Source organism: Pipistrellus hanaki (genome assembly GCF_964339955.1).
Source record: "Pipistrellus hanaki genome assembly, chromosome: 8".
In the NCBI taxonomy this organism is placed as follows: Eukaryota; Metazoa; Chordata; class Mammalia; order Chiroptera; family Vespertilionidae; genus Pipistrellus; species Pipistrellus hanaki.
Window position 1 is genome coordinate 43,522,924 of NC_140510.1, and position 14,171 is coordinate 43,537,094.

Genomic DNA, 14,171 nt, shown 5'->3' on the forward strand with positions numbered 1-14,171 from the left:
TTTTGTATTTTCACTGTTTTTCAATGAATAGATAATCCTTTTATAAATAATAAAAAAACTATAAACACTTTTTAAAAAAAGAAATGCTGTTCTCTTCTTTTCAGCTTGGAATTAGGTAAAGACAATAATAGGTATAAATCCTCAAACAGCCTGCAATTAAAGAAAAATAACTAAGCAATTCTTTCAGAGGCATAGCATATTGTCTAGAGTCTCTAGACTATTTGTGTAGCTTTCCTGCTATAGTTTCATTTGCACTCATTTTTCTTTTTTCTCATGTGTCATGCAGTTGTTAAACACCTTCAAATATATTTTCAGGCAACATAGGGGTGTGCTATAAAAGTTGCTTAGCTCTGATAGGGGTGGGTCATGGGCACTATTTCAAGACCAGGTGCAGGCCAGAAGTTCTGAAGCAAAGACAAGTGACCCTTGTGAAGGGAAGTAGGTCAGTAGGATGAGGGGACTTGTACAAAGCCTTGATGGCAGAAAAATGATTTTTAAAAAATGCATTAAACTCAGTCAGGAAATGGAGTTGATGCTTGTGTGACCATACATGTGCTTTTACCAGAATCGATGTTCTACTGAGGGGTAGGGTGATGGGGAACATCTGCAGTAATTACCAGAAAGCAATATAATCATCTACCTTTGCAAACCAACTTAATAAAATCCAAACACAAATCTATATTTCATTCATTGATAAAAATTTAACATCATATTATAGTATGATCATTACTAGCATTTCCTTAGTGCTTACCACAAATTAGTCCCAATGCTATGATAATAATCATTGGACTGTAGATAATTAATGTCATGATCCTTCAAGCTGCTGTTTTAGTTTGGAATCTTTTCAGTTTTGCCCCTCCCTACGGCACCCCCACAATTCCTCCCACTCTCACACAAAAGATAAAAGGTTAGAATTTGTTTTAAAAAGTGAACTCGTTTCACACTTCAGCCACATACATAAAGCATCAAGTTGTATTTGTTACAGTAAAGCATATATCCCAAACCTAATCAACTGGAAAAAAACAAAGTGCAGTATTGCTGGGTCTCCAACTGGTTGAATAATGCCTGATCTGTGGGTCTGAGAAAAGGTTAATGGTCCGGGAACCAGGGTTCTGCCCTAACTTAAGTTCCACCTCCAGGCGGGCTGCCTAGCTCCAGTTTCATCATTACTATTACTGTCTGATTGGCTGTTTAAAGTGGGGGGGGGAGTTAATTATGATTAAGAACTCAACCTCTTCAAAATTAAAACAAGATTCACTTCAGAGGCGATGAGACACTTAGTAAAATTAGCACTGTTAGGACTGATGCCAGTTCTCATGGTGTTATAGGTTGAGCCACATGGAATGATGCTGAAGAGGAAATGGTGGGATTTGCTGTGACACCAAACTATGCAAGATCCTCCTCCTCACAGACTGCACATTTATGTTGCTTTCATGTGGTTATGTGTTAGAAATAATCTTTTTACCAAATGCATTCAGGCTAAATTCTGTCGAGAGCTTCTTGATAGGGGAAAAGATAGTTTTGCTACTTTTCTCAGGAACTATGTCCACTGTAGGATTTCTATGAATTGTGATAGTGATTGCATGACAACTAATAAGCCAGTACCATGACTCAACAAGAAGACAGCAAAAAAATTTCCTTTTTTTTCTCTCCCATAGCTTGATAACGAAGTTGAAAAGACAGCAAACCTTTTTATTAGCAATTGGAATCAACAAATTAAGGCAAGTAATACAAATACCTTCTGTGTGAACTCAGTTTTTAGGGTTGGAGTCTTTTTGCTTTTGCACAAATGTGATAATGTGTTTTAGAATTAGTATTTCTAAGCACTAATTGAAGAGAAAAAATGCTTCCTTGCCTGAGTTATTGTATCTTTCAATTCAACCAATGGAAGAACAGGGCTCTAAGTATGGTAATTTATAGCAAACATTTACATAGCATTTATTGTGTACCAAGAGCTATATACTACATATTTTATTTATCACAGCAACCCATTGCAGTATGTGACCTTGCATTGTCCTATTTTAAAAATGTGTGAGGAAACTGAGATACAGAGAGCTAAATGATTTGCCCAATGTTACAGGGCTGGTTAATGCTTGAGCCAACAAGTGCTACAAGTTGTTGGGCTCCAGGGTCACTACTCTTAATCATTCACTATACTGACTGCCTCTCTGTATAATTAGCAACTTAGGGCAAGTGGCAAATACTACCTGAGTTTTGGTTTTATCTTGTAGGGCATTTGTCTCACTAGTGAGAGTGCCAAGGGCTGGGTAGTGATACATAGAGGGAATGCATATAAGTATTGATTCCACAAGTCTGTAGTCCACTTCTTGTGCACCACACTGCACCAAGATGTTGTTCTTGCCTCCAAGCAATTTTAAAATTCATTGATAGGCAACATGTGCAGGAAATAGTGAATGAATCCTAAGGAAAGGAATTACGCTCTGGTGTAAGAATGTAGAACATATAATTATAGGTTCTTAAGCAGAGATAGTAACGGATGGAACCCATATGTATGTGCAGAAAATTATTCTGGAACAATCCAGTCGAAGAGGAATTCATTTTGAGTAGAAAGGACTAGAGAGGAAATCCGTCAAGAAAACCCATGGACCCTCTTTGAAAGGACTTGTGCTCCAAAAGTTGAAATTCTCCTTTTTATTTCCAAAGTGTCAGATCCCAAAGAGAACAGTCCCAGGTACACAGCCACCCATGTATGTAAATGACCAGAAACACCCTCAGAGACAGGCAGCCCATGTCAGCCCTCCATGTTGCCCCCGGAGCTTCTGCTGAAAGCAAAGGCTCCATGAGATCAAAGACATCCCTACGAGATGCGAGAGATAAATGGGTTTCTATACCCACCATAGCAGTGCTGCTAAAAGTAGGCTCAGGAGAATCACGTTTAGAATGCAGATTTCGCAGCCTCATAAACAGCATCCAGTAATTTGTTTTTAGTTTTGCTCTTAATTTTATAAGTTTTCTTAAACAGAATTTGTTTTTAAAAAATTCATCCTCTTGCCAGGACCAGTTTGGCTCAATGGATAGAGCGTTGACTTGGGGACTGAAGTGTCCCGGGTTCGATTTCGGTCAAGGGCATGTACCTTGGTTGCAGGCACATCCCCAGTAGGGGGTGTGCAAGAGGCAGTTTATTGATGACTCTCTCTCATCGATGTTTCTAACTCTCTATCTCTCTCTCTTCCTCTCTGTATAAAATCAATAAAATATTTTTTTTAATCTTTAAAAATAAATAAATAAATAAATAATCCATCCTCTAACTATTCAGCTTTCATGGGAAATTCAGTGCAATGGAGCAGAAGGGAGAAACCATGCTCTGCAGCTGCAATTGCCTTCAAGAACAAAAGGCATCTTTTGTTATTTCCAAGTTTTCACCAACCAATTTTTCCAAATATGAATAAATTTGGTTTTTTATGAAGAGTGACAGAGGAATTAGAGAACATTAAAATTCTTGAGCTGGAGTAATTTTCTCCCCAGTTACAATTCAAGAGATTCAGCATGTCAGTAATGAAGTGCAGTCTATCCTGGGGACATAGGTGGTAAGCCTTAAAGGGCCAAAGCTCTTGCCTCACACTCTCATTTATCTGTGGACATGTGGCCGACTGGAGGCAGAGGAAGAAGGCCTAGGAGTGCCTTGCTCCTTGAATTACCTTTTGTAGAGAATTCATATATTTAGAGACTTTCAGAAGCCTTCGCCTCTGATTCCTAACACACGAGAGACCTGAGCCTTTCCCTTCATTATCTGGTTTGACCGTTCTCGCAGTCTTGAGGTGGAAAAAAACTACACATTTTTTCAGTCAACCCCATTTCTGAAACAGGCTGAATCTAATTCAAACTGAATTCTGTTTATTTTACCTCTGGAGCATCACCTCCTGCCAAATTGGAACTGTTGGAGTAGAAAATGATCGCCCGAATCATGACCTACTCTGAGGTTGAGGCATCAACAGAATAGGGGGACTTTGAATATTTCTTTCTTCCAACTCTCCTCACCCCCATCCTCTTCCCACAAATGGAGGTCATGTCACAGGATGCCAGGCAAATGCCCAGCTCTCAAGCCTGGTCATCAGGTGGCACAATTCCCCCTTTGCTTTAAGTTTTAGAAAGCATCTTAAAGCTACCTCAATTGTGGCCCCAGCTAATTTAAAAGAATGATCCGGGCAGTCTTCCATGTTTGTTGTGTTATCCTTTCTTTGTGGTAGAGCCCTTCTCTTCCTTCATGTTAGCTAGAATAACATTTTGGAGGCTTGCAGGCCTTTGGTGATCTAGCAAAATGTATAACCCTTTTGAGTATGCCTGCTGTAATAAAAAAAATATACAGTGGTTCTCAGGGCAAAACATTAGCCATTGCAATATTTTAGGCAGATTTTGAGGTGAGGGCGGAAATAAAGAACTAAAATATACACAATCATTTAAGCTAACACATAAACATTATCTTGTTCCAGAACAGAATATTTTTTCTCTTGATATCCATTTTCTCCTCCTCCCCCCTCCTACTTTTCTGTTCTATGTTTGTTTTTGTTTTTTATTCTAGGCCAAAAAGAAATTAATGGAGAGTACCAAGAAGCATGAAGCACTTTTCCATCTTATAGAGAGCTCCAAGCAAACCATGACTGACAAGGAGAAGCAGAAGGTAACATGTCGTGGCCAGCTGGATGCATGAGGGTTGGTGACGGAAGGGCTCCCGGCCCTTAGCTCTGAATACAAGAGCGCAGGCTAATTCCCCCTCTGTGCAGGGTCTCTGAAGAACCCAGTGTGGCAGAGTATCAGAAGGAATCCTAAATCATTCCTGGTCCACATATATTTGTAAAAGGTGTTAGTGACAGATGACAAATTAGATCAGTGGTGTCCACATTTTTTAATGGGGAACCTCACTGTTAAATATCTCTCAGTTTATACCCCAAATAAGTAAAAATATATATACATATTCATATTTATTGTATAGTGTACTTTACCTATGTCATATGTAATAATAGTACTTTATAAATTATACCAATATGTTATGAATATTATACAAAAAAGTAGAAATGTTTGAAAGATGTAAAGATGAAATAATATTTTAAATGATTAGCTAATCCTATATTTACATAATCATTAAGTGAAAGCTCTGGCATAAATTACACACTTGGGGAAAAGTTCAAATTTAACCATAGTAAATATAAATTCGTGTTTCTGATAGTCCTCTTGATAATTTGAAGTGTTTTGGCCACCTTCTTGTCAGATGTCAGTAGCCCATCCCAGTTTTCACTTTTTCACGCGGGCTCGAAAGCTCTTATTACCGGGATCAGGAGAGAGCTTCGGGTCCTGTGGCTTCATTATGCTGATATTGTTCACCTTAGCACCAACCTGCAGCTTCTTGGCAGAAATCTTTTCGAGAGATTTGTGCATTTTGTGTGTATTACCCTAATTAAAGCTAGACAGTAAGTCTATAAATCCACATGACACAGACACCTGTCAGTGGCCACATGTCCCAGGCTGTTGACACCTTTTCATGTTGTAAAATTCCCCCTCAGCCTTCAGGACACTTCAGAATCCACAGCTGTCCATGTGTTGGCATCACTGTCAGTTCGTATATTAAGTAAGAGTAAGCTTTAGGCAAAAATGAACACAACCCCAAAATAGATCATCCTACACACAATTCTGTGGTATGTACTGAGATTGGAAAGCTTTGAAATCGTCAGTATCTTCTCCAAAAGATGGAGTCCCCCTAAGTCAATGCAGGCAGCACCACCATAACCCAAAACATCCTTAAAAGAAAATGGTCATTGCAAGTTTTGGTATTATTTTATCTGAAGAAACTATTAGTTGAATAACTTAAATTCATTATAAGCAAGATTTTACAAGGTTATTTCTTCACACATCAATCTTCACAGTTTGAAATAATCAAAAGTATTGAATAATGATACAGATTCCAAGGAAGGGAAACCACAGTATGTTTAAATGCTAAGCACTAGGATCTGTGGGCATTTGAAGCCCACAATAGAAGCTATTCTTTAAAAAAAAAAAAAAATAGAATTGTATTGATTTCAGAGAGGGAGGGAGAGGGCGAGAGAGATGGAAACATCAATGAGGAGAGAGAATCATTGATTGGCTGCCTCCTGTATGCTGGAGGAATCAAGCCTGCAACCTAGGCATGTATCCTGACTGGGAATCGAACTCTGACCCACTGATTCATAGATCAATGCTCAATCACTGAGCTACTGCAGCCAGGCTAGAAGCTGTTCTTTGTTGATGTCAAGCTAATCTATAATAGTAAAAGTGTAATATGCTAATTAGACCAGACATTCTTTCTTCAGGAGAAAGCCACAGCGGGTGGGGGCAGAGGCAGAGGCAGCAGAGGCCCCCAGGGTGGGTGGGTGCCAGGGCCAAGACCCTTGCATGAGTTCCGTGCACTGGGCCTCTAGTCCTATATAATAAAAGACTAATATGCTAAGTGTCTGGTCATCTGCTCAACCAATTAAAGCATAATATGCTAATGATATGCTCAACCATTGGCTGTGACTGACCACCAGGGGGCAGTTGACCAGTTGATCAGTCACTATGATGTGTACTGCCACCAGGGGACAGATGCTCTGACTGGTTGGTTAGCTTGCTGCTGGGGTCTGGCTGAATGGGACTGAGCAAGATGAGCTGGACACACCCTAGAGCCCTCCTACAGTCCCTCTCTGGCTGGCCAGCCTCCTGCATTCTTCCCTGGCCTCGATTGTGCACTGATTGGGTCCCTCTGCCTGGCCTGCTCCCTCTTGCAATCTGGGATTCCTCAGGGGCTGTCAGAGAGCTGGTTTCGGCCTGATTCCACAGGCCAGGCCGAGGGAACCTACTAGTATATGAATTTGTGCACTGGGCCTCTAGTAAAACAATAAAAAGCATGGGCAGCTAAGTGGTGAATTTTCTCTTCCTTCCCTCATTAGAAGCTTTCCTAGGAAGACTGAAAACTATAGTCCTTTCTTGCCCTTTTTCAGCTGGTCCTGTGATCCTAAACTTTGGCTGTCATTACCTCACAGACCCCCACCATCTTCATTGCTTTATCTGTTAGCTTTTTTCTTTTTTTTTTAGTACTGAAGCTAAACAGGTAAGGCAGCATTCATTTTCTCATCTCATGCAGAAGTGCCTGTGATCGCCAGCCTGAGCTGAGCTGCTTCTATGCCACTCAGCAATTCTTCCTGTTTCCCTGCTCAGCAGTCCTTGTTCTCACCAGATCTAAATCTCCATTCTCCTTGCACCTCCTTCCTCACCACCCATTCTCAGCAGACTATCTTGCCTCCTACCTCTCGGAGTAAGTAAAAATCAGCAAAGCCACCTGCCTGCTGAAATCGTATGTGCAATGAGACAGGCCGATTCTCCACATGCTCCGTTTCTTATCCCATCCCCTCTCTCAGAGACACGTCTCCTGGTTATTCCCTTCTCCCCTATATCTTGGACATGCTCCTCTCCAATAATTCCTTCCCATCAGCCTTCTCATCTTTCCTCCCCTCCCCCCATCTTGGGAGAGTCAGGGTGACATCTTTCCATGACCTTATTCTTGTTCCTCTCCAGATATTATTATCTCTCCTCCTTACAATAGGATTTATTGAAAGAGTTGTCTGTGCTGTGACTTCACTTCCTTATCTCTTATTCATTCCTCAAACCACCCCAGTCAGCTTTCCTCACCATTCTACTGAGAGTGTTTTAGCCGAAAACAATGTCATCCTTGTTGCTAAAGCCAATGGGTATTCCCAGTTCTTACCTTATCTAACTTGGAAGCATTAAGCATTGTTGATGACTTCCCCAATCCAGAAACAGTATCTTCTTTTAACTTCAGCAATCTCTCACGCTTTGGGTTTTCTTATCTGTCAATGTTTTCTTAGCCTTCTTTATCGACTTCTCTTCTTCTGCCTGGCTTTTGTGTATTGCTGCTCCTCATGGTTTCTCTCGGGGCCTCATTTTCTGTCTTATTCTGCATGGTATCTCTGGTGTCTAACTCAGTATTCTCAATATTAGGTACTCAAGAAGTAACAGGTATTCATTAAATACACTCTCATGGCTTCAACTAGAATATGCTGACAGTGCCCACACTTATACCTTCAGCCCAAACCAGTCTCTAATCTGCATTCTGGTATGTCAAAGCCAACATCCAAAATTGAAACCATCACTTCCCTCTGACAAAAATATTATTTATTCTTGTGTTTTCTATATCTTTGAGTATCATCATTCTCTATAGCCTCCCAATTCTAACTCCTAAACCAAATACTTTTTAAATTTATCTATTTGTATTTGTATTTGTCCCACTGCCACTACAATCTCCCAGGCTGTCATGATCATTTCTTAGATTACTGTAACTGACAAGATGGTCTCTTGACTGTCTGTGTTGCCTCCTTCTATCTATTTCCCATATACAAGTCAAGCTGACTTTTCTGAAACTCAAATATGAGCATATTTTTTAAGGTGACTTTTCTGAAACTCAAATATGAGCATATTATTCTTCTTTTAAAAGCCTTCAAAGTCTTTCCAGTGACCTCAGAATAAAGTAAAAACTCCTTTATGTGCTTCTTAAGAGCTTCCCTGACCTTTGCCTGGCTTTCAGCATCATCTTTTGCTATTCTCCCTCTCAAACTGGGTGCTTTAATCTCACACACACAAGAAAAATTTGGGGGGTATCATGTCATGCTCACCTATATATAGATCACCTATATAATAAAATTCCTATTTTATTTAGATTTACTCACACAAGGACTATTTCTGTGGGCACCCACTATGTGCCAAGTCTCAGTTTATATGTCATTGTAATTCCAAAGCTAGTTTAGGTGCATCTCTTTTACTATACCTAAATACTTATATCATCCTGGGTTCTATCCCATGGGGTAGTAATGTGGATCCTCGATTAAGAAGGAGCCTGTCTAGTTCCATTTTCAATTTCCAGAGCCTAGTACCTGACACACTTTGGTATCCAGTAAGTGTTTGATGAGTGCATGAAATATTTGTTCCAGGAGAAAGAAAAGAAGAAAGAAAAAAAGTATACAATCTTTGACAAATTTTAGGAAGGTTTTCTGAAAAATTCCTTAAATGAAAAAATGTTTTTAAAAGTTCTTGAAATAAGAATGTAAGAGTTGACATTCTTCTTTTATATTGATTTTGGGTTATTTGCTATAAATTTGCTGGGCAGAAACTTCTAGTCAATAGCTATATAGCGTAGGCTAATGAATGTGAGGGGTCATCTCAAAAATAACTTTGTTCTCATTGCTGGAGGTCTGAGTATTCTAAGAATCTAAGGACATAATTTAGCAAAGTATAGCCATGACGCACTTTCGGCCCTTTCACTAAAATGTTATCAGATTAAAATTCACAAGCTCATGTTTCTATACATAAATGTGATCCATTACACTTGATATTCAAAACCCAGTGTGTCCTGTGTAAGTCATATATCAGAGCCCAGGGAGAGTTGAATGGCTAGTATATCAATTGGAATAATAAAGTGAGTGGTGTTAATATTCAGAATATTGGATGAATGTTCTTTATTACTGAAACATTATTCAAAATGTCCTTAAACATAAAGAGGGTCATTCTTAAAAGCCTTTGTCTCTGTCCTTAAAACTCCTGTGTGAGTCAGAGGGATCCTGAGTGCTCCTTAAACTCTGGTTTAAGGACCATTTGCATCAGAATTAACTGAGGAGGTAGTGAAAATTCAGATTTCCTGATCCCACTACAGAACTATTGAGTCGGTAGGACTACTATGGGGCCCTGAAAATCTGCAGTCTTACAAGCCCCTGAGGTCACGCCTAGGCATATTAAAGTCTGAGAATAATTCATGTCGTACTACTTTTTCCTTTCTCAGAGACTTTAAATTACTTGTCTGAGCATTTTGAGAATCGATTCCAGCTACTCTGGTCCAGAAAGTTTTGTATTAGTTTGATTTCCCAGAAGATTTCACAACCAGAATGGTCCATTTCGGTGACTGGCAAGATGGGGCTCTTTGGGGAGGAGCAGATCACTGGGGAGTAGGGTGCAAGGAAGGCATCTGTCAAGCTGTCCGTAACTTGCTGTGAACACTGACATGTGTCTCGCTCAGACTCTTCACTAGTAACAGTAATACTCACTATGAGGCTAACCCAGGTCTCAGGCAGTGCACCACCTGCCTTACCGACTTCACCTGCTTAATTCTTCAAAGCAACCCAGTGAAACAGGAGTATCACTATCCCCATCACATAGATAAGAAAACTGGCTCATGCAGGCTAAGTAATTCACCTGCAGGACTCTAATCCTGAAATTTGATTTTGAAGTTATACTACAGAGTTTATAGAGTGAAAGTAAAGTAAGGTTATTGGACCTTACTGGATGATAGCCAGGCCTCATCCTAGTTCTAAAAGTTATATGACCGTACATTTCTCTACCTGTCCTGGTCAGAAATGCCAGGATTGAAAGGATTTACCAAATGAGACCACAGAAATTGTTCATAGATTACAGTCTTGAGTAGGAAGTTCCTGATCTATACTTGCTTCTCCTAATCTGTCATTTGGCCTCCTCCTTGATTTGATGAATGAGGGCACATCACATCATATTTAAGCACCTTGATTCCCTCATATGAAAAATTGAAAGAACTGCACTGAGAGGTATTTTGGTTCCCATTCAGCTCTGACATCTATTTTTTTTTTTCTAAAAGATCTTTGATTTTGTTGGCTATAGCTACTTTTTATGAATTTAGCTGGGAGATGAGAAACATATCATTGGGATGAATGACATTAAGTGGAATTACAATGGGCTTTTCTAAATGTGTTCATGAATATGTGACTCTGATGTTTTACTTTAGCTCCTCAATAAATTGAAAAAATCAACTGAGAAATTGACAAAAGAAGATGAAAATTATTACCAAAAAAACATGGCCGGCTGTTCTACCAGACTGAAATGGGAAAACACACTAGAAAACTGCTACCAAGTAAGTTATGCATTCACTCTTTTTCTTCTTCCATGGAGCTTTGTGTGGCCTTGAAAATGGAGATCAGATCTGCACTACATGACTTGATGATCGCTGCCCTTAGCTGTGGCCCTCACTCCCATTGTGACTTTACACAAACGACGTTACTTCTCATTGTTGTAATTCCCCCATGGATAAAAAAAAAACAATGAATATTTATTGAGTATCATTGGCCAGGATTCTGGTCCTACGTTCTCAATGGACACAATAATGCTCAGCCGATTTTGAGAAATGCTGCCAAAGAAAAATGTAAATGCAAGCTTAATGATTAGGTATTCAAAAATGAGTTTTAGGCCTGGAAGCTGATTCAAACAGTACTCATACACTTAGAGAATTTCTTTGTATGTCAGACATTGTGTTGGACATTGGATATTTATAGCAATGAATAAAGTACCATCTCGATACTTTATGGGGATGTGTGCGATTTAACAGCAAAGAGAACATACAAAGGAAGAATTTAGTCATCCAATAAAATTCAAAAGGTATGAACATGCAAATCATAGAAGGGAAAATCAAATTACTAGTTACCATATGAAATGATGTTCACCCATTTGGCAAAAATTTTATTTATTTTATTTATTTTTTCTTTTTTAAAAATTTATTTCTCAGTTATAGTGCATCTAGTAAAAATTTTAAAGTTATGATAGGATAAATTAGAACAATATACCTAGGGTGCTTGTTATAATTCATACTCCTGAGCACCCCCCTAGACAAGGTGGATCACAGAATTCTGAGTGACTTTAGGACAGGATCTAGGTGATTGCTAGGCAAACTAAAGTTTGAGAGTTCTTGCTCTATAAAGAGCATATTTCTTTCATCAGTTTGATGAATGCAAGCTCCTCAGGTACTGTAAACTACAAGATCAGAACAGCAGTAGAAACTGAAAAGATGAATAAAGAGTGTGAATTAGCTTGGCCACTGTGGCTGGGTTGATTGTCAACCCATTCACCACGAGGTCACCTGTTCGATTCCCTGTGAGGGCACATGTTTGGCTTTTGGGCTCAATCCCCAGTATGGGGTGAGCAGGAGGCAGCCGATGGATGTTTCTAACTTTCCCTCCTCCAACTTCACCCCCACCCCCCGCCCCAAGTTCAATAAGAATATATTTTTTTAAAAGAGTGTGACTTATTATGATGTCTTGGCCTCAGACAGGTTCTAAATTTGCTGTTTCTTGGTAATTCTGACAACACTTTCTTCGTATGTGCTACATTGTACTAGAGGACAGTTTTAGGTCCTTCTCAAGTATCTTGCTTTTCTACTGCCTATTTTATTAAAACACACACACACACACACACACACACACGCAACACATATATATAGTGGAAAGCAATAATTCATTGTGTGAGATATGGACTTTCCCTTTGCACAGTGGAATTAATCTCAGCTTCTTTTCTTGAGTGAACATAGATCATTTTAATGATTTCCCTGAGATGTAATTAAAATCTGTTAAACATTATCATCTCCATCAAAAGACACTGGTTATTCTAGTCTCAAAATGATGCTAGTGGTTCAGCACTTGCCAAAGTAAAGAAACAGCTGCCCACCAGTGATGCAATGTGTTCCTAATCCTGGCTTTTCTTTTCTTTCCTGTCCTTTGCTCATCATGGCACTAAACTAGAACAGCTGCTCTCTATGGCCTTTTCTGTCCTGTAAAGTCTCTTGCTTTTTGAAGTTGTCCCACTTGAGGTCCAAACCACTGAGCAGAATTTGTGTTATGTATTTGTTAGGAAGCATATGGTTTCTGCCCTTTGAAGAAACTATATGTTCGATAGGCGGTTCTCCAGTGCCTGTAATCCTGTAGGTGGGAGACCAAGAGCGCCCGGCCACATTCAAATGGCTGGTGCCTGCAATTTTGGAGCTAAACTCAGGGGACCAGCACCAGAAACAAAGATGGTGCCCATTGACTTACAAAGGTTGTGCAGGTTCTAACTCCACAGAGAAGGTAGGTGGCCATGGGGATCAGAGCTCCAGACATTCTGATTCAAACGTCGGGACACTTGGCACAGGATAAAAATTTGCATGTGATTGACAAAGATGTTCATAGTTATTGCCTGAGCCTATATGCTGATAAACAAAATGTGGCATACACGTGCAAAGGAATATTATTCAGCCTTTAAAAGGAAGGAAATTCTGACATATACTATAGGATAAGACTTTTTGCTAAATGAAATAAACCAGACATAAGGGGCAAACACTGTATAATTCCTATTATATGAGCTAACTAGAGTAGTCAAATTCATAGAAGACAGAAGCTAGAATGGGGGTTGCCAGAGGGGCTGAGGATGGGAGAATCAGGAGTTATGGCTTAATGAATATATAGTACCAGTGACGCAAGATGAAAAATGTCCTGGAGATAGAGGAGGGTGATTGTTGTCCAACATCATGAATGTACTGTGTTTGACACTGCACTACACATTTAAAAATGGTTACAATGATAACTTTTATGTAATGTAAAATTTTCCTAATTAGAAAACAAGTAAATTTAAATTATTTTTAAATGACTGTATACTATAATGAAATAACAACAGAATGCAAATGCCGTCTGCTCAGGAATATAAAGAAACAGCATACCGGATCAGGCCCGTGGGCCTTGCAGATGTGCCACAGAGTCAGGATGGGAGAAGCCAATAAGCTTTCTGATTTCCTCATTCCCACCTTATCAGAGGCCTTGAGATATAGTCCATCCTTCTTGCTTCCTATGGTAATGTTTACCCACCAATTTGCCCAAAACCTTCTTCATAAAAGACTATTGCTGGTGGCAGTTACAGGAGAAATCAAACCTCTGGATGAAGGAGGAATCCCTGAGTCTTGTCCTTACAAAAACAGGGTGAGGAGCACGTTGGCTTGGACACCGGCCACCTCCGTCAAAGCCGAAGTCCTCTAGGTACATACCAAGCTGCCCCATAAGCGGGGGAATCCCCTGCATACTCCACCTGTTTCAGATTTCTCCCACAGTGCCTAGCTGCTGAACTTCTTTGAACTCCCTCAAAACAATCAGTCAGCAACTCACCTAGCAGCGAGTGGCAAGAATCTAATTGCTAACTTTTCTAAAATGTTAAGGGCTACCTAACAAGGTAATGTGACCTCCCTCATTTTCTTACTTACCCTTCCAGCTAAAAGGTATGAAACTCCCAGAGTGGAATTCTTGTCATTCCACTCAAAATGGGGAGGGTATGTTTCCACCTTCAAGCAGTGGTCTCTGACCCCCAGGCTTAAT

At 39.7% G+C, this 14,171-nt stretch overlaps 1 protein-coding gene across 2 annotated transcripts in view; it reads left to right on the top strand.

Moving 5' to 3' along the window:
* The window catches only part of NOSTRIN (nitric oxide synthase trafficking), a 46,103-nt gene that overhangs the window by 19,489 nt on the left and 12,443 nt on the right, over nucleotides 1-14,171 (top strand). For both annotated transcript variants that reach the window (XM_084892337.1, XM_084892338.1), the window contains exons 6-8: nucleotides 1,659-1,721; nucleotides 4,541-4,639; nucleotides 10,790-10,915. In XM_084892337.1, coding sequence (XP_084748463.1) covers nucleotides 1,659-1,721; nucleotides 4,541-4,639; nucleotides 10,790-10,915 — 288 coding nt within the window. The remainder of the gene's footprint in view (nucleotides 1-1,658; nucleotides 1,722-4,540; nucleotides 4,640-10,789; nucleotides 10,916-14,171) is intronic.